Source organism: Lampetra planeri, chromosome 14 (genome assembly GCF_965212315.1).
Source record: "Lampetra planeri chromosome 14, kcLamPlan1.2.h2, whole genome shotgun sequence".
In the NCBI taxonomy this organism is placed as follows: Eukaryota; Metazoa; Chordata; class Hyperoartia; order Petromyzontiformes; family Petromyzontidae; genus Lampetra; species Lampetra planeri.
In genome coordinates this window covers 352,145-377,972 of record NC_136120.1, presented here as the reverse complement: position 1 = coordinate 377,972, position 25,828 = coordinate 352,145, and the positions used below count along the sequence as shown (strand labels likewise).

Below are 25,828 nucleotides of genomic sequence, written 5' to 3'. Positions count from 1 at the left end.
CAGGAGACAAGAGACGGCTTAAGTGTCACTTAAGTGTGATAAACCAGTCAATTGATGATGAAGAGAACTGTGGGTAGAGAATTTAGTTTAAATCGTCTATTGAATATTTTTTTTTACTTACCAGGTAAGGCCCACTGAGCTATATAGCTATTTTTCAGAAGCGACCTGGCCACAAATGATAGCTCAATTAAGTGGCTTATCACGTGGAAACTTACAACAGCCAAATAATCTCAACGCATGTCTAAATGTGGAGGCAAAAACAGGAGAACCCGGATAAAAATCCACACGACCCCTGGGAGAACATGCAAACTCCAAATATACAGGTGTCATGGCTGGGATCGAACCCACGGACCTTCTGTACACCAGGCGAGGTAGTTCACATCTCGCCACATGTTTCATTAAATCTTCGTCGTAGCAACGCACAGCAGGTGCGGGATATCTTCTCGAGCGACGGATAGTTTCTGGAATAGCCCAGAAGTGCAACTGTGGTCGCCAATCTCAAACCATGGGCCGCATAATGAGCTATTACCCGATTCAATCATTCACCGATAGCATTTTAGATATTCAGCTTGACTCACCAAACTAAATGTGATCCTATCTTATCAACTCCCCACCCACTCGACATGAGTTTGAAATATATTTTTTTTTACCTTTCTTAAGTTTGTATTAAACAAATTATCCTTGCGTTATACAAGTTGTTTTAATTTACAGACATATTTTTACTGAAACATTAAAATGATGCTCTGTATAAAGAATATCCTGGAAATTCAGTACACAGCTCAACAAACGAATCCCTTAAAACGGAGGTTTCTGTCAGATAATAATTTTCTTGGCGAGGACACGCAATCATCTGGCCAAATGTGTCTTTAAGACCCTCCACCACCCGACAAAAACTAAATTGTCACGTGTTCAAGCGTTTAACATTCTCATTTGATTCCGACTTCCGAGACTTTCATTCACACTTCCTGAACATTATCCTGAAGATGCTTGGCGTAGCTTGAATACAAACCGTTGCATCCAATTGCTGAATTTGGTTGTAAGGAATTGTTCTTCAACTTACCGGCGAGCTGAAACAATAATAATTAGCGTGTTCAACGGCTTGCACGCAGAGTGACAATTTAACCAGTATGGTTGTGTCAAGTGGCGGAGGATCTTAACCCTTTCCGTTATGATAACGTACAAGTACGTGTGCGTCATTGGAACATAACCGGAAGAAAAACTAAAATAAAATAATTTTATCAATACTGAGGCTCCCACAAGGCCATGCAGGAGGGCGTATGGCACAGTTTTGTGCCAGCTATCATAGAGAGCGGTCGCTACGCTTCTCTGCCGTGAGTACGATGTCTTTAAAAACGGTGCTACGCCGCTCTAAATAAAATTAACGCTCAGCCGCTTCCATGCTCCGCCATTCAGCGGTGAAGGGGACACCCACCCTGAAACTTGCAGTCGCCTCAGAACGGGAATGGGCGAATGACACCAATGTGGCAAGATAATTTAGTGGCCTAGCCCCATTAACTTACAAAACCAACCCCAACGAAGCGTGTGTATTTGTGCAGAGGCAATGATACTGTGTGGGGGCGCGTCGGTGTGGGGGGGAGGAACGAACCATGATGCCGTCTAGCAGCTCCTCCAGGTGAGCCACACTGCTCGTCTTGTCGGCCGTGTACTTGCTCCTCATTTTCTCCTGCCGCGCCTTCAGCGTCTGCTCCGTCTGCTTGGCGTCCTCGAAAAACTAGGCGCATTGGAAAACGGATACGGGACGCTCAAGCTCTCAGCAGACCGTACGTGGCCTTCTATTGGAAACACAATGCTTTGTATAGAGAGTGTGCGTTGGGTAGACGCTAGAAAAATGTTTTGAGCTTGCAACGTGCACTTCGTATCGCTCGCTCTCAAGGAGCGTGCATAACAGGTGATTTGGTCACAATGTCTCTTTAACAAATGTAGGAAGAACACTTAATAAGATTTCCGTTAAAATAAAATGTATACAATAGGCGACATTTGGATAGACTCACCTCCACCATGAGGATGGAGTTGAGCGCAACAAAAATATTAATTTGAGTAGGAAATTACTTTTAATTTGTTGTAACAGGCAATATCAAACAACCTTTAAAAAATGGAAATAAATACGTGTACACATTTATCAAGTGAAGTTTGTTTTTCCATTCGTGCACAAACAATATAAATCAACACATGTGTATGTACGGTAACAACTCCACCGTGGGAAGAACAAATTATTGGTCACATTGGTCATTATACCTAACAGAAAATGGCTTAAAAACATAAAAGATTGGTGCCAAAAAGATGTGCATATTGGCACAAGACAGAGGAAAGTGGATACAAATTATGAAATGTGCACTGTGACACCTACGACTGCCCATGGATTGTGATGATGATAGCAATTTTGAATGAGCCGTTTTCCAGATGAAGACATATGTGAGTGTAGATAATGAGCATGTGAAGCCTCAACGAACTCCTGAGACATTACAGCATTGGCAGATAGGTGAGACCTACCTGAAAATATGCCATGTTGTTTTGCAGGTGAGAGTCGATGCTCTGGGTGAGTTGCAGCATCCAGCTCCACTGAGTCTGAAGGACATCCATGAAGGCCTGGCCAAAGCAGAGGTTCAGGAAGAAGGGCAGGAAGATCATTAGAGTAATTACTATTGAACGTGAATGAGCCATGAGGCAACAGCAAACAAATGGGACTTGAATAGTAGACAATTTAAATAACAAAGATCTTATTAGCTTGTGAAATTTACTTTTGTACCGTACTTTCCCTTCAACTTAAAATGTCATTGTAGTCCATCAGTCCACTTATTGACTTTCAAAAGATCATTATCTGGTAGCATTTATTGAAACAAGCAACATCTCGACCAGTTTCTCAACTTTTTTGGGTTAGTCAGCAGAGGCAGGTTTGCTAAACAAATACCAATGTCGTTTCCAGTTGTTATCGGCCAGAGCACTTCCATCTATATAAGGGGGTTCTGGTCAATGCAAACAAATCAATAATCCCATCATGATTTACATCAGTACATAATGAGTTTAACGCAGAGGCTTTCGCGACCAATATCCATAATACAAGTTTTTTTGGGTTAGATCGCATAAATATAAATGTGTCATTAAACCCGCCACCACCCAACACATCCAGTTAGTAAGGTTTGTCACGTAAACAGAACGTGCCAATTCGTTACGAGTACAGCACACCGGTTGTGTGTTGGAGAGCAAATCCACAACATTTACAATCTGAGTATGACGTTTTGCCATACTCAGATGTAGGCTGCCACCTGATGATGCCAGTTGTAATTACTGCCGAAACATCATACTCAGATTGTAAATATACGAGTAACGAATTGGCATGTTCTGTTTTTGTGACAAACCTTACGAATTGTATGTGGTTGTGGATTTAACGACACATTAATACTTACGCGATCAAACCCAAAAAAAACTGTATTATAGAGTACATAACGATAATAGGTTTTTCCCCTTTTTTCTGGCAACAAAACAGGTCTAACAACATACTCTTTGGTTCTTTCGGTAAAGTCACGTAGGTAGAAAAAATAATAGATCACGACGTTTCGATCGCAACACAAGCAACCGTCTTCAGGTGAAAAGAACCAAAGAGTATGGATTCCTGCAGTCACGAAAGCTTCAAATCAAGATAGGTCTCCACCGTTTGAGACGATGCTCAAAAGAAAGCTGTCTCTGGTGTGGACCAATCAGTTTCAAGGACAATGCATATATTATCAGAGTATGTTTTTTGTTTGCATTCTGACCACAAGCATTGTGGTTAATGCAGACATGATTCTTTGTAAAAGGTTTCAGTTTGGTGTTTTAACATCTTAACACCTGTTTTGTTGCCAGAAAAAAGTGGAAAAACCTATTATCATATTTTGGTACTGGTAAAGGAGATCCCATGAAGTACATAAGGAGTTGATCTCATTAGATTAATATTTTATGTTTGAAAAAAAACTTGTCTGTTGTTTCTAATTGCTAAACTGCTTATAACACTTACCAGCACGATGCACCGCTAACTGCAATGTAATACAAACAAAAGTTAAATTGGCACCTCAATTGTGTCTTGTCCAGGGTGGTCATCATTCACTAGGTTTTCTCCAAATTTCTGTACACGGTTTATCTCAGTCTCCCTCTTCTCCAGGTCCTTCAAAAACTCCTGCAAAAAAAACCCAACATAACAGTTCCAGATGTACCTTTGCTTCTTAAGCGGAGAGAGCGAGGGAGGACTGGGGTGGGGTGATAGTTAATAGGAAAGCAACATAATAGCGCTCGGGTACATTTTCATTATCCGTGGAAAGAAAAATACGGTACATTCATGTCAATATTATGGCCAAAATAATTAATATTCCCTATTTTATCTCATTCCAAAGTCAACACAGGACCAATGCTTTCGTATGCCTTTCATGAGTATGCCAGCATCTGGACAGCATTTTCATCCAGGCCAGGGATCTGCAGGTGGCTAGATGCAGCTGCTGCTGAATATTTTGTGTTTACAAAAGCATGTGTAGCAGCTTTCTTGATTTTATTCCACACCAGTGTGGGCACCCGTGTAGCCTTTTAGCTCAAACAATGTTATCAAATTCCTCCTGGTACCACACGCTGATCTGGAGAGGGGTGAGAGACCCACCAAATCCACAGACGCTCTCACTCCTCTGAATTTGAGGAACCCTCCTCTTAGCCATGACAATTTTCCCCCGCAGCCCTTATTAAAATTTTAGAGAGTAATGTCATTAGATGTATTACTGCAGTGACGTTAATTAAAATCCATGTTAGAATTTCCATAAGAATACACAATTCACAGGAATTGACAATTTTTGCACACAAATTTGCTTGTTAAAGTGCATGGTGCAGTGCTCATGTAACATGGGATAATCCCAATATCATGTTTACAAAGCAGTTCATCTACAAGCCTATTTTAAGACACTGGATCTATTCCTGGTGAGACAAATGTGGTTAGGTACTTTTTATTATAACATTTCATTACCCTGGGAACTATTTCTGCGTGCCAAGCTGTTCTATGGCTTTGACATTTGCTTTCTTTGTTAAGTCAGTGGGTAGCCAATGATTGTGACAATCACTCAAGACAATGACATTCAATACCAGCCCACAGGCCCTAATATACAGTGAAGGGTTGAGACGGCTTAAGAAATGCTGAAGACCACTCTGGAGAATAAGCAGAAATGCGCCACTATCACTCATATTTGAGAGGAGTAGCCAAACATAGTCCCAGACAGTGGTTAATAACAGCTGCAACACTGTTCAAAGAATTATTTCGGCATAACCACACAACCATCTCGCCTTATTTGATCCGACACTCATTCAAAGAAGAATCGGAATATAGGGCATAAACATGGAAGTATTATTATGGATAAGTGTACTTTGTAGTCTAGTGGTAGTGCCTTACACCAATAATCTCTGCTCAAAGTCAGGCCTATCTGTATTCCAGAAAATATTGAGTGAGAAATTAAGCTCTGATCCCAGCAGTAGAAATAAAAATATGGCTGATGCTCGTGAAAAGCTGCAACGTTCAGAGTATTTGTTGCCTGCTATAAATTTCCACGCAATAAGCCACCTCGTTGAGCTATCATTTGTGATGGCCAGGCCGCTTCTGAAAAAGAGCTGTACATAGCTCAGTGGGGGCCTTACCTGATAAAATAATAATAATAAAACAGTTTAAAGCTTAAGGAGAATGAGCACTGAAAAATAACTTCCGGTATGGAGAGCGACGGTGGAGACGGACGTACGGAGTGAGAATCCTTCTTGGAAGAGAGGTCGGTGTTCTGGTCGCTCCAGTCAAAGGCGAGCTCCTCCTCCTCTCGCTGGTTGAGCCACACAAGCTGCTCGGTGGCATTGCCAATGAAGCGCTGCAAGTCCTCCAGGTTCTGGATGTAGCTCTGTGACTCCGACTGTAAAGCACACAATTGCGTTGGCGCTTTCCGACCGAGGATGGGAAATGTACATGCACGAACACCCTGGAAACTATTGTTTAAGGGCGCTTTATGAATTTAAATTATTATTATTATTGGCTCTCTCTGTCGATTCGTCCATCATGGACAGAGGGTGGTGCGGGGGGTTGAGGGGACGCTATAACAATAAGAACAAAACTGTGGTAAGTTGCTATCCGGGACTTATCCGATTGAGAAGTGGCAAAATTCATCAAACGGGTGCCCAAACCTGGGAGACATGAAGCAGAGCAGAGAACAATTGTTTGGTAATGTGCAAACGCATTTAATCTAAACAGTTTCCATCCTTTACACCATTGGAACCTCATTTGCCAGTAGCAAAATATGATAATTGTTTTTTTACCCTTTTATCTGGCAACAAAACTGATACCTTTTTTTACAAGGAGTCATGTTTGCATTGTAGTCGGAATTCAAACAAAAAACATAACTCTGATAATGTATGCACTGTCCTTGAAGTTGATTGGTCCACACCCGAGACAGCTCGGGTGTGGACCTACTGGCAAATGAGGTTCCAATGGTGTAAATGCTTACCCCGAGCTCTCATACTCTGATGGTGCACTGTCTTTGAGTTGTGCGCCTTTTGGCGTCATCTAGCCCAACACTATGTGAGACTGGGCTCTAAGGAAAGCTGTCTCGGGTGTGGACCAATCAACTTCAAGGACAGTGCATACATTATCAGAGTTCTGTTTTTTGTTTGCATTCCGACTGCAGATATTGTGGTCAATGCAAACATGACTCCTTGTAAAAAAGGTGTCAGTTTTGTTGCCAGATAAAAGGGTAAAAAAAACAATTATCATATTTTGCTACTGACAAATGAGGTTCCAATGGTGTAAATATTTACCCCGAGCTCTCATACTCTGATGGTGCACTGTCTTCGAGTTGTGCGCCTTTTGGCGTCATCTGGTCATACACTATGTGAGACTAGGCTCTAAGGAAAGCTGTCTCGGGTGTGGACCAATCAACTTCAAGGACAGTGCATACATTATCAGAGTTATGTTTTTTGTTTGCATTCCGACTGCAGGTATTGTGGTCAATGCAAACATGACTCCTTGTAAAAAAAGGTGTCAGTTTTGTTGCCAGATAAAAGGGTAAAAAAACAATTATCAGTTTCCATCCTGATGAATAAATACAGGAAAACTGCATGTTGGAGAGTGTTACTTAATCCATTAACTTTTATCCATTATCCTCACTTGTTTTCAATAGAAATTGGATGGAGATACAAATTGAGGGAATGTCAGTACCATATCTTGGATCACGGTTCAGAAATTTGTATCACTTAACTTTACGAGCCACGGTTAAGTCTTGTAGACTTTACTCGAGTTGAATAGATTAGCGGACATGAGGGTCCTGCAATATGCCTGTGTTTTAGACCGTCATTGCTACGTGCATGGAGCGGATTAAAATGTGCGACCACAAGCATATGTTCTTTTGTTACGATTCACATACTACATGACTGCATGATGAAAGTCTCACCAGCAGGTCGCCATACTTGGTGTTCAGCTTGTCCAGAGCATCCGCATACTTCTCCTTCATTTGGGGCGGGATGTTGCTCTGGGGCGAAGGCAACAGCAAAGGCATTCTTTAAATTCCACAACGACATCTTGAAGTTATTGTAAAAACAAAACAAACCTCACATTTGTCAATAAGACTGTGGCCTTAAAATGAAAAAATATATCTATAATGTGTGGCATTTGAGGGCAATTGCCCCTTCTTCATAGCATGTAACATATCACTTATGTGCTATGCAGAAGGGCCATTGCCTGAAACGTTGCCGATGATTTCCTTTTCCTTTTGAGGCTACGTAATTATTGACGGATCCATCGAGGTTTTTGTCAGTGTTCGTGCACCGCAGTCAATGCAGCACCGCCAATTAATATGTTGAACTTATTTCGCACTCTCCACATTGCCAAGCCTTTGGGGCTCACACCGAGCTCGAGCGAAGTGCGGACACAGCGCAGTTAAACCTTTCCAGCACACCCAACGCATTCATTGTCCACACTGTCAGTAGGAAAAATATGTGAAATGAAAAATTGCTTCATTGGTTTTGAACATGTTTTCCTTCTGTATCTTTAACGCCTACTTGCTCGATTTAACTCCTCCGCACATGACACAATGACTCGCGCATGCGCCACGAGCTTGCTAATCTCTGTGTTATATCAAGAATTTGCTTTAGTGGCTGTGCAGAGCAGCATTGTTGCACTGCTGTTAAAGGTTCTTCGGCAGTGTTAGTGCTATTAATAAATGCGGGTAGGATTGAACCACACTATATTTTGTCTTTAGGATAACAATATATTTGAGGACACTTTGAGAAGAACGTTCACATTCACACGTAGAAACAAACATAACGCAAGCGCATTTTCTAGCTGTTGACACCAAACGTATAACTTGGGGCGCCGCAGTGGCGAGATGTTAACTCCCTTGCCTAGTATACACAAGCTCGAGGGTTCGATCCCGACCCAGCTAAACTGTCTAAGGTATAGGGTGGTGTATAGTAATACAGTATATAATTTAATGTTGGGTTTGTCTATGGCAGTATATAGTACGGGGTAGACCCGTGTGATGTAAGAGAAAAAAGTTTAGCTGGAAGCATATTATATTTTTTGCGACATAGAATTGTAATGTATTACTTACTGTTAGTAGCTCAGCTTATTGGAGAGTATATTTAGTATACTGATGATACTGATGTAGTTTATATTTTAGTTTTTTTTTTACGTGGCGGTTTGGTTTCTGCAGCTTCATACTATTAACATTCCTTCCCTTTATTAATGCTAACCCTACTCCCTCCCTTTGAGGCTGCTAATCCTGCATAATGCACGGGCATATTATGACTTTGAAACCCCCCGCCCACCTCCTACGCATTCCACAAGTAATGACACATCCCATATCTGCATTTCCCATAAATATGCTAAATTCCCCTTGATATGCAAATTATTTTGTCAAGGCGCTCTTCCCCCTCCAACCCAGCTTAAATATACGCTCCAAGCCTGGTGGTGTTTCATTCAGACGCTGTCTTTCCGACAGACCTGTTCTTCACCTGAGGACGGCTGCTTGCGTTGTGGCCGAAACGTCGTGAGAATTATTTTATTATGTTTTATTTTTATTATTTTATTATTTCCCATCTACGTGACTTTACCGAAAGAACCAAGAAGATGAATCCCTGCAGTCACGAAAGCTTTAAATCGAAATTTAAAAAGAGGTTGTTGGGCCTGTCTCGTTGCTCAGTGGTAGGCAATAGCAGGATGCTAGCCATGGAAGACAACTGCAGTCAGGGCCCTAACAAAAGTGGGGAAGCTTCAAAGCTGCGTCCGCCATCACCTCTTGCCGGTTTGCCTCGTCCACCTTCTCCCTAAAGTCAGCGATTGCTCTGTGAGCCATCTTGTGGTTGTGCAGCTGAGACTCCACCGCCTCCGTGTCTGTGCCCCATTGCATCTTGTTGAGACGATCCTGGCGAAGCGGACGGACCACAAAAATAAACAACCTGCCACGCGGTGTTTGATGATCCATCACCAGACATTCATAAATAATAAAAGAGCTGATCCGTTAGGAGAGTAAATTGAGCTTGACTCTAGTTTGCAGTCATTAGGGGCCAGGCACTTTAAGACATTTTTGGAGAATGTAAAAAAATACATAAACAGTTGGAAAAAAACATCTCTCGTATCAAGCACAATCATCAAGTTAAAAGGTAGCAAACATAACATGTTATTATACGTTTGCTCTATTATAATAATTCAAAGTTCTATCTCGTTTAAGCACCATTTATGTCTAATAACATTAAACTAATGTATAGCAAGAAGGGCTCATCAGAGGAATGCACTGTACATTTCCATTCCACTCCCCCACCCCTTCTGACCTCTGACCTCACAACTCCCCTGGCTTCACTCCAACTCCACAGGGACAAGACCATTACTTTAACAGTGACGTAACGCAGTGAAAATGACGTTTTGCTACTCATTTCAGAGTTTTGCGGGTCTAGTCCTGCGGACATCCTGGCCAACACCGCTTGTGTATTCATCACGAATGTGTACGTATGTACAGTGAGGGAAACAAGTATTTGATCCCCTGCTGATTTTGTACGTTTGCCCACTGACAAAGAAATGATCAGTCTATAATTTTAATGGTAGGTTTATTTGAACAGTGAGAGACAGAATAACAACAACAAAATCCAGAAAAACGCATGTCAAAAATGTTATAAATTGATTTGCATTTTAATGAGGGAAATAAGTATTTGACCCCCTCTCAATCAGAAAGATTTTTGGCTCCCAGGTGTCTTTTATACAGGTAACAACAACAACAGAGGGCACTTGCCTCATTCCTGTCCACCCAGGAGATGAGATCCAGCACCGACCGCAGGTGGTTCTCGGCGTCGTACGAAGCGGACGCCATGCTCTGCCGTGCACCCGCTCGCTGTCCCGTCATCACCAGGTTCTCCACCGACTTGGACAGCATTCGCTGCTGCAGGGTTCCGCCGCCGCCGCCGATGCGGATGCTCCGCTGCCCCGTGCTCTGCATCGTCCCGCCGCGCATCTGCTGCAGCAGCCGCTGTGCGCCCGAATTGCTCTGCATCGTGGCGCCCTGCTGCATAGGTTGCTGGTGCACCTGCTGGTATTGGCTCTGATACACCTGCTGAGTGGGGGCTTGGGTCACCGGGCTTATCTGCTGCTGTTGATAAGAGCTCTGGTAGCCGAAGGACTGCTGGGCAGGCGGTGGCGGCTGCATGGCTGACGCCTGGTGGTGCCGGACGCTGGACGTGTGGAAGGACATGGTCTGCTGCACGGGCAATTGCACTTGCTGAACGGAGGACTGGTACGCCGAATTCTGCTGCTGCATTTGGGCCATACCTCCTTGGGCACCGCCCCTCAATATCATGGTACGGGACAAGGATTCCTTGTAACCCTGGAGGGTGCGCAATTCCGATTCCAGCTGCAGGACCCTGGGTGGACGCAAACACAAACCGTGTAAATACAGACTTTGAAATCCAACCAGGGTGGACAGTGTAAGTCTCACACTCACATTGTAGTGGTGCAGATTGTCACACACGATAAAGCCGTTAATGAAAGTCAATATTAATTTTCCAGTGAACGTCGTGTGATTCTCCCCAGCCTGGATCCACACCTCTACTCGTCAAGCTCAAGCTACACGCGGACCACTCTCATGTACAGTGTCCCCTGTCTTCCAACCTCAGAGATTCTAAACACTCGATGAGTAGGCCTGACAAAATACCAAAATACAAGTTGTCCATTGCACTCAATGTATTGAACAAGAGCCCCCTTCTTCCTTGAAAGATTGGCTGCCAAACTTGCATCATCTTCATGAAAGCTGTGAAAATTTGCAATATTAAAACCAATTGCGTGCGTTTGATTCCCAGCCAATAGCCAACATCAGTGGAGAATGTCATCTGAACCAGTCCCAGGCTTCCCCATTCCCCAACCCATGATGACCAGCAGGGTGAAGTATGATTAAACAAAACCTCTATGACCGATATGGCACGAGAAAGCCTTCATCCAGCAAAGGATTGAACAATTACTGGGAATTATTATAAAGCTGTCATATTTTAACACCAGGTTAGGACAATACCGTGTTTCTGAAAAGGATATCTTTCCAACGCTGTTGGTGTCACATCGCTAATGCGCTCCAACTGGGTTAACTCTGCAGCACCACAGGTGTCATGGCATTAATTATGGAGTGCGTCTACATCGACAACGGCATCATACCTATGAGGAGATTAACACTTGAGCTGTGAGTGCTAAATTACTCACCACGGTGGCTATACTCCGGTAAATAGGACCCCACATAATTATTCATACAAATAGCCTTTCCCATTATAGCACTGTATTAAGGTTTGTGAAAAAGCAATGTTCACCGCTGTTCTGAAGCACTGCAGCTTTATTTTGCAAATGTATAATTTCCACTGGATACATTTAATAATATATGTACAGCTACATGCACAGCTATTGTGTCAATTCACTCCTGCATAACGCTATCCCCATGCTATGTGGGGATCATTGGGGTGACATTACCATACTTCACCACTGATATCTATTTGCTTAATTGTTGTGCTTGTTTTAATATTATTTCTTTTGTGATTCAGATCACGCTTCCAAAGGAAACAATCCATTCCCAGCCAATCTAGATTGAAACAATCCTCGTCTCTTTGAGTTCTCATGTGGTTACATAAAATAAACTTAGGAGGGGAACCATAGACATTGGAGCATAGTACAGCACAACGACAATGTAGCCCTGCAAGCAGCCTCTACTAACACCTGCTTAATGCACGTTGATATCCCAATTAATCAATGTTCATGCTCAAACCTGCCTAGCTTGGTTTAACACGTAGGCTTTCGTGACCAATATTATCCATAATAGAGATTTGGGTTAAATATAAATGTGTCGTTAAACCCACCACCACCCGACACAACCAATTAGTAAGGTTTGTCGCGTAAACAAAACATGCCAATTCGTTACTAGTACAGCACATCGGTGTGTTGGAGAGTAAATTGTAAATGGTAATTTGTAGAGTAAATTGTAAACGTTGTGGGTCCACTCCATGTTCCTGTGGCAGTGGCGAATCAATCCATAGGACAACCACGATTGGCTTCAACATAATGTATGCATTTTATAACCGTATAGGACATCTGCGATGCAACTGCAACAGTCGCAATGCCCATTTGTATCACCTCGACGGCGAATTTGTAACTGCAGGTGGTTCAAAATCCACGCTGATGCGGGGCGCTTTGATTACCTTGTAGAACGTTGCTTTATAAATACCACTTATTGTTGTTATTCAATTTCAAACGTAACTTTAGGCTGTGCTCAAGTGCTCTTCTCTTTGTGCAGCAGCTGCTGTAAGCCCAGGGCAGATGTTGTATTGAGCAGACGCGCCTGTCATGTCCATACACAGCCTCTGGAACTTAACTGTAGCCCCAGGTAGAGTTTCTTAATGATTAACCTGACACATCCACTCGTACGTTTACTTACTACAGTATTGTCCTGCACATTTAATTAATTTATTTAGAGTGGGTGTTTTGGTATTTTTGTGGAGCAGTAGAGGAGTGGTAGTTATTGGTGGTTTGGTGCACTGCACTCTAAACCCCTCGATAGGATTGAAGCCTGTTTGACCTGGGCAGCCTGGGGAATGGAATCTGTGTTTGGGTGGCCGCAGTTGATTTGTCCCAAAGAAATATGCCGCCTGTATTGCTGCATTGAACTTTATTACAGTAAACTGCACAGCTGTTTTTATTTTTTTATAGACGCAGCTGACTAAGAAATGTGTCCCGAGTTCGATCTATAGAATAGGTGGCAACCATTATCCAGTGATGGGTAGTTTGATTCCCCAGCCAACGGCTAACATCAGTGGTGAACCATGGGCCATATAGTAAACCACTGTAGCCTGCACCCCTTCAGTCAAAGAATGGAAGCACGACACAAACTCTTTCCTGTAAGCCTTCTCGTCGCGGCTGGCAGACCTCAACATTGGCATTTAGCTCCTGAACACATTGCATTATGCCAGAATATAAAAGTAGGTACGGACGTACGAATGAGCTTCTTTGGTAGCCAACCGTGCTAATCGGAGGTGTGATATATGACTCGATACTGGTACACAACCCTGCACCAACTCAGACTGACTGGCATGGCGAAGTATGGTCAAACCACCCCTCCGAGGGAACGGTGTGGTGAGGGGCCTTCATCCAACGGTGGATTGAAAAATGGCTGCACACATTAAAACCGAACTTAAAACCGGTAAGCCAAGAATGTAGATATGACAGCAAATAATGGTAGCGGAGAGACAACAACAAAAATTGTAACGTTAAATGCACCATCACAGATGACTGCAGACACAGAAGGTCGCAGCAGGGGGACTGATGAAGGGCGGCACACAGTACTGTTATTGCATTCAACAGGGGGGGAAGTGCTACGAATGAATGAATATCCCTTTTGTCCAACTGCTGCTGGACGTAGGCTCCCAGACTGTCGGTCGTGTGGATCGTTTGACCATAATTCACCACTCTGGTGCAGGTTAGTGAAGGGGGAAACCCAGGCCCCAGGGCCGGATTAAGGTTCCTGTAGGCCCTAGACACTTGTGTTTCGTAGGCCTTCATTGATAGCTTTCTATAGTTTGTACTACTGCCCATGTTACTACCGCCGCTGCCACTTGCTTGATTGTGCGAAAAACACCATTTGAAGACGTTATTTGCTCATTTTGCAATGAATTTTTTTTCCTAAAAGTTTACCTCCGGTGTTAATTTCTCTCACCTTATGGAAAAAAAAGATTGACATTGACATGCATAAACACTGTGCCTATCCTTGCCTTATAAACATATTTATTCAAGATAACTTGGTAAAAAAATGTTTATCATACAATAAAAAACGGGGCCATTTTTTTTCCGTAAGCCCTTAGTTTCCATAGGCGATAGGCATGGTGCCTACCATACTTATTGGATAATCCGGCCCTGCCAGGCCCGGTTCGGATATCTCTCGCAACTGACGTTAGCCGTGGCCAGTAATCAAAAAGGTAATGTGGCAATGATTATTTATATGTTATACAAAAAAAGCGGCATGTAAATGTAAATTATTGTGATTTGTCTCCTGATCAAATCTTTGCTGATGGATACCTGGGGCTACAGCAGCTGTGGCACAGCACTGTACACGATTTACCTGGCATAGTAGAGCTCAGCCTGGGGGTTGTTGCCTTCCCTGAGCACCTGCACGTCGTCGAAGAGGCACTGGATGAGATGCTCTGCCTCGCCCAGGCAATGGTCTGCCTCGGAGACGTGCCACGGAGGGTGACCTGTACTCACTCGCCGCAGGTCCTACATGCCAACAGACACGGCAGGCAGGCAGGAAGAGCGCATCGAAAACGTGCAGACACTCGCGCACACGCGCACAGGCACACCACGTCTGGGATTCCAAATAGAGTAGAACTCATCTTCCATAAGAGGTTTGGGGTTAGATCGCATAAATATAAATGTGCCATTAAACCCGCCACTTAGTTAGCTTTGTCACGTGAACAATTAGGTTTATTCTCCAACACGCCGGTGTGCTGTACGAGTAACGAATTGCCATATTTTGTTTACGTGACAATCCTTACTAATTGGCTGTGTTTGGTGGTGGCGGGTTTAATGACACATTTATATTAATATCTATCTAACCCAAAAACCTCTGTTATGGAAAATATTGGTGACGAAAGCCTACGTGTTAGAACTCATCTCATCCGCGACTCCTGATGTCAATGAGATTTGTAGGGTCGGCATTTTTAAAATGATTCCTATTATCCGTGATTTTTTTATGTCGCTGCTGATAAGAGGAGTTGCGTGTACAAATACATTCTATTGTCCGAGATATTTTCTTTTCACGGGGATGAATGGACAAAATTTGCAGATAACATTACAGATAATAGGACCCCACAACGTTTGTCTCATACGTGGCTACAGGATAAAATGAGCTCGACTTGTGGGTGTGTTTGCACGGCTTATTTGAATAAAATAAAATTATTTTCAGCAGAGCAGCTCATCGGCTCTCCAAAATGGAATTGCAGTGTCATGTACTGGACATGCACCATTACTATTTGCGGAGTTTATTTTAGAAGAACCGTAATTGGATACGTTACGTCACATGTAGCATACTTTGAGTTTAAATGTACCATATATAAATTACTTTATTCAAGAAAGTATGAGGGATGCACAGTTTAAATCTTGAACCTGTTTAGAAAGATACATATTTTTGAAAGGACACTTTTATTTGTCTCATTGTTTTTACAAAATAGGTTTTAATTAGATACATGTCACTTATTAGTCCATGGCAACCCAGTAATACAGACTACGATGTCCAGGTTATCCTTCAAAGATTTTCAGAGCATGTCTTCTTCTGTCATATGGCAAGGTGAAATTACGCAACATTATACGTGTATATCAAGGACATCAAGCCATTGAATAGCCTGTGTGGAGGCTGCGTTGATCAGAGCAAGTACTATAATGTTACTTACAATGTATTAAGGCTGTGATAGCACAAAAAGGGTGATATATCTCAATTGTCAACACTCCCTACATAACTCTAACTATTAAATGTATCCTACATACTGTGGAGACCGATGGGGGTATTTTTTGTTAAGATTTACTGAACACGATAAATGAAAAATGAAACAAAGCACAGCTGCTCTTAATAATAATTAATGTTATTTATATCACGCTTTTCCCACGCTCAAATCACTGAACAGTTAAACATTTTAAATATTATTCAGACTAAAAAACATTTTAAGTGAAAAAAAAACAATGGCATAGGTATACTCTTTGGTTCTTTCGGTAAAGGCACGTAGATAGAAAGAAAAATAGATCACGACGTTTCGATCGCAACACTAGCAATCGTCATCAGGTGAGACAAACACAGCAGAATAACTGCTGAGGCTGGAGAAAGAGCTGCTGCAACAAGAGATTATATAGGCTTGAGGTGGGCTCAACCCAAGGGTAAGTGGGCGGAGCTAGAGATGGAATTTGCATGTAAATGTAAGAGGTTAGCATGTCCATGTGAGGCGGCTCCAGCAACAGCGGCTGTCCCAATGAGAAGATGAACATGTCAATGTCAGAGAACCGGGCAACAAGAACAAAAAAACGGGAAAAGCAACTACGAGGCAAATAAGATCTGCGGTGTTGGCCGCTCCACTGTGAGAGACCAGCATGTCAACGAGAGAGACACACAGGGAGAGAGAGAGAGATACACAGAGAGAGAGAGACACAAACACAGAGACACAACACAGAGAGACACAGAGAGAGAGAGACACACACAGGGAGACAACCGCTACACAGAGACACACACACAGAGACACACAGAGAGAGAGACACAGGGAGAGACACAAAGAGAGACACACACATAGAGACACATACAGAGAGAGAGACACACAGAGAGACACACAAACAGAGAGACACACACACAGAAACATCACAGCCAGTTAGTCTGTTTAAAAAAACGAGAGCTCCCTCCACATCGAGGGAAAGGGACAAAGGTATCTTTGTTAGTGAGACACTTAGCCCGTTAATGTAAATACATTTAACCTGGTAATGTACTCGGAGTCGGAAATAACTGCTGACATCAGCAGGTAGGATGGAAACATCACAGTCATAAGACTTTACCTGGTTAATAACGTCATTCCCATGATTGCTGTGTCTGTGTTTATATATCTGGATGGCTTCATGAACAAATCTCTGATGATCGCTGGTGGGTTTGCAGAGTACCTTCGTCTTGGAAATATCAATTTCGTGAGCCCACAGCATTAAAACAATGATCAGCAACGGCAGAGGTATTGGTCCTACAAGTCTTTCAGATAAGCCTTTTTGTTTGCGAACACGGTCTGAGACATGTCGTTTCGTTTCCCCAATGTAACTGCTACCGCAGACACAACTTAGTTTGTAGACACCAGGGTATTGCATGTCAGGAATGACATCCTTCACAGATTGGATCAAATCACGGATTTTGTGTACTGTGTTGAAACGAACCTGGATCTTGTGTTTGTTCAAGACTTTTGAAATATTTTTGGTAACCCCTATGTATGGCAAGGTGATGGTTCCGCAAAGCTGTCTCCCCATGGCTGGGGAGACAGCTTTGCAGATTGTGTGGTCAGGATATGCATTCATCCTTTGGGATTGGTGTATGTGCTCCAGCTCGCTGGCTAGGTGGTGCTGGTCGGAAATGCAACGGGCTCTATGGTGTAGTGTTTTGATGAGGGAATTCTTCTGTGCTGGATGGTGGTGGGAGTCGGGCTTTAGATAGGCAGAGCGTCCCAACGAGCCATCAGGTCTCTTCTCGATCAAACATCTAGGAATGGCAACTTGCCATCATTTTCCACTTCCATGGTGAATTTGATGACTGGGTAGATGGAATTGATGTGGTTAAAGAATTGGTTTAGTGCTGGCTGGCCATGTGGCCAGATGACGAACGTGTCATCTACGTATCTCTTCCACAAGGACATATGGTGGATGTCTGGATGGCATCTGTCTCAAATTTCTCCATGAAAACATTCACTACCACTGACGAGGGATAACCCATTGGAGTGACCTTCATCTTGTTTGTAGAATGTACCATTCCAGGTGAAGTAAGTGTTGGTAAGGCAGTGCCTCACCAAAGTTGGCACATCAGAATTCAGTCCCCTTTGGACCAAGTATTCAATGATTGCAATGGTGTGGATGAGGAAAGACAAAATCCCAAGAACATATAACAAGACCCTTGTTTGTAACAATACAGCACAAGGCGTATACAGTGTCTTACTCTGTGAAAATTGTAACTTATCTATACTGAAAAAATTATAAAACCTACACTAAAAATTTGCTACCAGCTGCACTAATATTCGGAATACTTTATTTAAGAATTAAATAAGCGAAGAAGATGATGGTACAGCCCTGCAATTACTTGCTCGTTGTCATTGCTCGCATAAGGGGCTTCACTGGAGAAAGCTCTGCTGGAGAGAGCCCCCTCTGGAGGATAACTCGGCCTTCTCTTCCACACTGACGAGACCTTTACCCTACCACACACGGCCCTTCCCATCGACCAACTGTGTGCCCATGAAAAAAAACTTGCCCATTGTTTTCAACTGCCGTGTAGAGAGATTGAACCGGCCACCTCTGGGTTGCAAGTCCAGTGTGCTAACCATTCCATTTCGGCAGCATCTATAATTTAATACAATTGTTTCTTAGTTTGATGGAGTTTTGTTTTTATACTGACGCAGTGTGTTTCCTTTGTGTGACAGGAAGCATATGCCTCGGTTGGCTTTAGGTGTCCATACAGCGGCATCAGATAATGTACTATATTGCTTTTCGCACCAGTTATTGAGTCACGAGCAAGTGAAATTACTGAAATGTTTTACATCTCTTTTTTATTGAACTGTTGAACGAAGCCCCCCCCCCAACCCGTGTTAGTAACGGAGGGGGGGGGGGGTAGCATGGTGAGGGGGCACACTAACGGAGGGGAGAGCAGGGCTTGGGTTTGTAATAAAGGATTCTGCCACTGGGTCTGTCTCCGTTGTCCTTTATTGTGGTTCGTACAACTTTGCCCGCACGGCGTCTCGCTCAGAGTCTCCTCCGTCTCCCGCTCGGCAGCCCCACTGCTGCCGTCGCTCCCACAGACTTGCTGCTGGCTCCCGATGCAGCCCCGCTGCTGGCTTTCCACTCAGCCTCTCTGCCCCCGACCTGCAGCCCCACGGCTGCTCTCTATGCAGCCCCGCTGCTGCTCTCCGTCTCCTCCGTGCCCGGACACCGCTGGCCAATGGTGCCGAGTCCCGACCTGTGGCGATCACGCCACTTTCCACCTCCTGCCCTGCGTGGCCTCCTCCTGTATTCTCACACTCTCTCCCAGCCCTTCCGGTTCCTGCCCTTAAAAGCTCTCCCCTCTCCCCACGTGACCCAACTCCTCCCCCCTGTTACGTCATATCCGCGAGGCCGTTTACGCTCGCATTACAGGTTTTACACCACTTGAGGCACACAACACCAGGACATATTACAAAGAGGAAGAATACTTCGTAGTACTGGAAGATAGAGGAGAGTGCTGTCCCCTATACAGCCACCTCGTAAACAGGATGATCCTGGGAAGAAAATAAAAACACCAGGACAGGTGGCAACCCTTATGAGGACCACATCAGATTCCACAAGCTACTGATGGCTAAACATCAAACCAAGGTGGCCCAGGTTCAGAGCAAGTAAACTCTATGGCCGAATACATCGTACGTCTGAAAACCAATTTGAAGGCACCTCATTGATTTTTTCTTCGTGGGTGTCTCGAACCGAGCCCACTGTGTCACGAGGCAGACAGCAATATCACCAATCAAAATAGAGCCAACACGGGTTATTACAAAAGGGCTTTGCACTGTACTATATATATAGCAGGGGCGACACTGTGCCATTGTGTAAAATGGGCAGTACCCCAGTCAACGTGCAACGTTAAGCCAACATTGGGCTGTGGCTGGAACCGTTGGGGCAACGTTTGCCCAACGTTCCTTGTCGACTGGGACTCAGGTACATGTAAAACCTGCCGGCTTTGGTCGTTTACTTCTGAAAAATATATGCGAGAGGAATTTTTAGAGTACTCCATCATCTTTCCATGACTGTGACGGCCAATGCTGCTGTGTGCTCAGTTTCAGCGTTCCTTGTAGTTTTTCAGGGTTTGTAAATATTTTCTCAGATCGCAAAACGGCTCTAAAATATGCGACGTGATGCAACACGAAATGGGATTTCACATAGGGTCAGTGAAGAGGAGCAGCTGGATTGAGGGCAGTTGTGGCAATGCATTGCCTGGAATCCAGCACTGGAGGCTGAGGCGTTTGGGAGACCAAGTATGAAAAATAAGAATAGGTTTACCCTTCATGGCAATAAAACAGGTGTCAACGTGTTCAAACACTAAATAGATAACTTTTGCAAGGAATAGTCAAAAAGAGTAAACACTTCTTATTTTCATACCATGATATAGCCGCTTACCCCAAGCTACAAATGCTCTGATAGTGGCATTGTCTTTGTACTGTTCGCCTTTTGGCGTTCTCTGGTCTGACACTGATAGTGAGACTAGGCCATAAAGAAGGCTGTCTCTGGTGTAGGCTAATCCTTTTCAAAGACAATCTATATATATAAAATCGCAAATCTGTCTGTCTGTCTGTGTGTGTGTCTGTGTGTCGCCGGACCATACGCAGTTTCATTGGACGGCGGTTGCCCCTGGCAACGGGTAGCGACGCATTCGCTGCGGGGTGGATGCCATTTTTAATTCCCGTTAAAAATATGCGCACGCATTAACACGCGACTCTGAGGTAAATTCATCAAAGTTTCATGTCCTCTTCACTCCCCTCCCACCCCAATGTGTGCAATTACTATTATAGGGTCGGTAGATAATAAAATTATAGCGATTACACAGTATTATTGTAGCGCGGGGGGGGGGGGGGGAACGGCACCCGTACCCAGCCTCAGCCGGATGGGCAATTTAGGCGCCGGAGGCTCTGCACGGTACTAGGCCTCGACACCCACCACGCGACTCTGAGGTAAATTCATCAAAGTTTCACGTCCTCTTCACTCCCCCCCCACCACAATGTGTGCAATTACTATTATAGGGTCGGTAGATAATAAAATTATAGCGATTACACAGCATTATTGTAGCGCGGGGGGGGGGGGGTAACGGCCCCGGTACCCAGCCTCAGCCGGTTGGGCAATCTAGGCGAGGCCGGAGGCTCTGCACGGTACTAGGCCTCGACACCCCACCCGTGTCAAGCGACGACTTTGTGGTATAAACTCGATATACCCAGCGTTGCCCGGGGGGAAAATACATTTAAAATGTTATGAAAACTTTCAAACATTACATACCAATGAAAAAACAACTGTTTAATTACTTTTCAACCCGACGCGCCAAGAATCGATTCTTTAAATGTTGACTGTACAAATAGTCATTAAGCTGGGTGAGCATACTGCCAGTCTATATGTAGACTGTAGCCTGCTTATTACATTGGGTGAGTGTACTGCCAGACTATAATGTAGACCAGGGGTCCTCAAACTTTTTAAACAGGGGGCCAGTTCACTGTCCCTCAGACCGTTGGAGGGCCGGACTATAGTTTAAAAAAACTATGAACAAATTCCTATGCACACTGCATATATCTTATTTTGAAGTGAAGAAACAAAACGGGAACAAATACAATATTTAAAATGAAGAACAAGTAAAGTTAAATCAACAAACTTGCCAGTATTTCAATGGGAACTATGGGACTGCTTTTGGCTAATGAGATGGTCAATGTACGGTTCCATATTTGTCACTGCTAGTCGTAACAAGTGATGCAAGTGTGCATCCGTTAGTCTAGATCTGGTTGGAGATTTCAAATGTTTCATTCTGGAAAAAGTCTGTTCACAGACATAAGTGCTGCCAAAGATGGTTGTCATTTTGAGTGCATGGTTCCTGAGATGAGGATATGTCTCAGAGGGGAGAGATGCATAGAAATTATGAAGGCTGCTTGACTTGAATGCGTCTTTCAGAGAGTCACAATTCTGCAGTTCAGCCAGTTCCATTTGGTAAATTGTATCCACATTTTCAATGTCAATAGAAAATGGGTTACGGAAAAGCTGTATGTCCTGTTCATGGAGATGAAGCTCTTTAAATCTAAATTGGAACTCCTTTTGCAATTTTTCCAGTGAATCCACAACTGTTTTGTTTGGGAATTGCAACCAATGGTTTTTCCGCTAACAGATTTTGAGTTGTGGGGACATGGCAGAAGTTTTCCTCCTTAACTTGTTTGATGAGGAGGCCTAATTCGCCTAATTTTACTTCAAATGCTTTGACATGTGATTGCATATCACAGAGGAGCTTCCCCTTTCCTTGAAGTTGCACATTGAAACTGTTGAGTAGCTCTGTTACATCTGTCAGAAAGGCAAGGTGCCATTTCCATTCTGCATCATTGAGCTCTGGTACTTCTTTGTTTTTTGAAAGCAGAAAAGCTGTAATCTGTGGAAGTAAGTCATAGAAACGTTTCAAAACTCTCCCTCGACTCAGCCAACGGACTTCTTTGTGGTACAGAACATCTTCATAGTCAACATTTAGTTCAGACAGAAATTCCTGAAATTGTCTGTGGTTTAGTGCATGAGCTCTAATGAAGTTAACACAAGATACCACAATTTTCATAACAGAGTTCCACTTCAGTGATTTACTACACAGCGCTTGTTGGTGGATGAGGCAGTGTATGGCTATTGGATGAGAATGGTTATGTTTGTCCATCTCTTGGTTAATGCGAGCAATTACTCCTTTCTTAGACCCCACCATGCTAGGAGCACCATCAGTTGTCACACTGGCTAGTTTAGCCCAATTCAGCTCCAAACCATTCACAGTTTGGCAAACCTTTTCATAGATATCCTCTCCTGTAGTTGTTCCTTTGATGCTTTGCAGTGCAGCAAGCTCTTCTGTGACTTCGAAATAGCCATTCATCCCACGAATAAAAATTAGAAGTTGTGCAGAATCACGAACATCATTGATTTCGTCGAGTGCCAAGGAAAAATAGGAAAGTTTTTTTGTGGAGTTTTGCAAATGCTGATGCATATTGTCTCCCATTTCTTCAATCCTCCGTGTAATTGTAGGTCCTGAAAGACTCACTGTACTAAATAAATCGGCCTTCTCTGGACACATCTCTTTGGCAACAGAAATAAGGCATTCTTTAACAAATTCTCCCTCCACGAATGGTCTGCCATTGCACGCTATTAGCTTGGCAACTTGAAAACTTGCTCGCAGTGATGAAAAATTAGCTGCTTCTGCTTCACAAAAGTATTTTGCTGAGTTGTTAATGTATTTTTCAGTTTTAATATTTTATCTTTTCTCACTTCTCCGACCAAACAATCATATTTATCTTTATGTTGAGTTTCATAGTGTCGACGTAAATTGTATTCTTTGAACACATACACTATATTCTGGCATATCAGACACACAGCTCTTTCCTTGTACTGCATGAAAAAGTAATCATAAGTCCACTGTTCTTTGAATATCCTACACTCCGAGTCAATTTTTCTCTTTCTTGACATCAGTTTCCTAGGGAGTCAAAATTGCTATTAGTAAAATACCAATATATATACAGCGCTACAAAAACAATATACCAGCAATAACTTTGCCCACACAGAGACATACAGACTGCACTGCCCATCAATGCAGTCTGATTGGGGGAACTCCGCTTTTACCCCAGGCTCACACTGGTGCGGGTGCCATTAAAAAGTTAATTACACCTGCAGTTTTGTTCACAGATCGCAGTACATCCCCAGCACACAGGAATATCACTGGGAGTGGAGCCGAGGGGCAAGTGAGGGAGCTGAGGGAGGGAGAGCCAGTCAAGCGCAGCCAGGGGAGGGCTGGCAGCCTTAGACCTGGGGGGCAAGTCCAGTCAATTGGCCCATTGAACCATTCACCAGCGCAGCCCAATGAGTGCCCACCGCCGCAGCTCAATCAGTGCTCACCAGCGCAGCCAAATCAGTGCTCGCCACCGCAGCCCAATCAGTGCCCACCACCGCAGCCCAATGAGTGCTCACCAGCGCAGCCCAATTAGTGCTCACCAGCGCAGCCCAATTAGTGCTCACAAGCGCAGCCCAATTAGTGACCATGGGCCGGATAAATGTCCTCGGCGGGCCGCATGTGGCCCGCGGGCCGTAGTTTGAGGACCCCTGATGTAAACTGTAGCCTGGTTATTAAGCTGGGTGAGCGTACTGCCAGTCTATAATGTAGACTGTAGCCTGGTTATTAAGCTGGGTGGGTGTACTGGCAGTTTATAATGTCGACTGTAGCCTGGTTATTAAGTAAAGTTAGTCAATTTGTAACACGTAGGCTTTCGCGACCATTATTCATAAACAACGTTATTGGGTTTAGATCGCCTTATTTATTAATGTGTTGTAACCCTCCACCACCCGACACGGACAATCAGTAAAAAATTAACCCGTAAAAACAAAGTTTTTCACTATAAATCCTTTATATGCGTGGCGGCTAGAGTCCTCTCATCCTCTGGCTTGAGATGGCTGCCACCTATGGGTCAGATGATTGTCTGCTAGCATTAAGCAATTGGTAATTAAATATTTAAAAAAATTTCCCTAAACAGTGTAAAATTTTGGAAATGTTTTTTCACGAAAATTAATTGTCACGCACAACGAGTCTGTGTGCAAAATGTCAGCTCGATTGGATCACGGGAAGTGGGTTAAAACACGACTAAAAGATTTGCACGGTTGTAAGCAAGCAAGCAAGCACGCAAGCAAGCAAGCAAGTGAACTTAATATAAAGGATTTTAAAATATATTCGCCTGTGGAGGACGCGGGGATCGATCCCGCGACCTTTGGCATGGGAAGCGAGGGCGCTACCAACTGCGCTACTCCGCCACGGCCTGTGGAGGGGTTACGCTCTGGGCTCTTACACGCTGACGTTCAGCCAAAGCCATGAATGCGTTCTATTTGAATATATGTCAAATATTTTTTTTTTGCCTAAAAAGTGTAACATTTTGGGAATTTTTTTTCACGAACAATAATTGTCTGGCACAACAAGTCTGTGTGGAAAATGTCAGCTCGATTGGATCACGGGAAGTGGGTTAAAAAACGACCGAAAGATTTGCACGGTCCTAAGCAAGCAAGCAAGCACGCAAGCAAGCAAGCAAGCACGCGAACTTAATATAAAGGATTTAAAAAAGTGTCCCGTTGATAAAAGACTAATAGTTCACTGCTTTAGCCCACCGGTGTGTTCAAGCGTAAAACCACAACAATTACCATTTCTGATGAAAAAACAACTGTGTAATTACTTTTAAACCCGACGCGCCAAAAATCGATTCTTTAAATGTTGACTGTACAAATAGTCATTAAGCTGGGTGAGCGTACTGCCAGTCTATAATGTAGACTGTAGCCTGGTTATTAAGCTGGGTGGGTGTACTGGCAGTCTATAATGTAGACTGTAGCCTGGTTATTAAGTAAAGTTAGTCAATTTGTAACACGTAGGCTTTCGCGACCATTATTCATAAACAACGTTATTGGCTTTAGATCGCCTTATTTATTAATGTGTTCTAACCCTCCACCACCCGACACGGCCAATCATATAAAAGTGTCACGTTCATAAAAGACTAATAGTTCACTGCTTTAGCCCACCGGTGTGTTCAAGCGTTAAACCACAAGAATTACCATTTCTGATGAAAAAACAACTGTGTAATTAACAAATATATTTTTCACCCGGGCAACGCCGGATACTTCTGCTAGTGTAAATATAATCAAGAGCATGTTTGTTTGCATGTGGTTAGTGTAGACTTAATTCATTGCAAAAGGTGTATATTTGGCATCTGAACATGCCATACCTTGGCACGCCAGGAGTAGGCAGCACAGCGAGTGGACTAACCGCTAATCACC

General features: G+C 43.5%; 1 protein-coding gene across 2 annotated transcripts in view; it reads right to left on the bottom strand.

Moving 5' to 3' along the window:
• LOC144722272 (uncharacterized) overlaps nucleotides 1-25,828 on the bottom strand; it is a 123,370-nt gene that overhangs the window by 85,905 nt on the left and 11,637 nt on the right. For both annotated transcript variants that reach the window (XM_078600367.1, XM_078600368.1), the window contains exons 3-10: nucleotides 14,631-14,785; nucleotides 10,284-10,908; nucleotides 9,294-9,422; nucleotides 7,452-7,529; nucleotides 5,760-5,921; nucleotides 4,067-4,171; nucleotides 2,512-2,607; nucleotides 1,607-1,732 (exon numbers count right to left, since the gene is read on the bottom strand). In XM_078600367.1, the coding sequence (XP_078456493.1) occupies nucleotides 1,607-1,732; nucleotides 2,512-2,607; nucleotides 4,067-4,171; nucleotides 5,760-5,921; nucleotides 7,452-7,529; nucleotides 9,294-9,422; nucleotides 10,284-10,908; nucleotides 14,631-14,785 (1,476 nt within the window). The remainder of the gene's footprint in view (nucleotides 1-1,606; nucleotides 1,733-2,511; nucleotides 2,608-4,066; nucleotides 4,172-5,759; nucleotides 5,922-7,451; nucleotides 7,530-9,293; nucleotides 9,423-10,283; nucleotides 10,909-14,630; nucleotides 14,786-25,828) is intronic.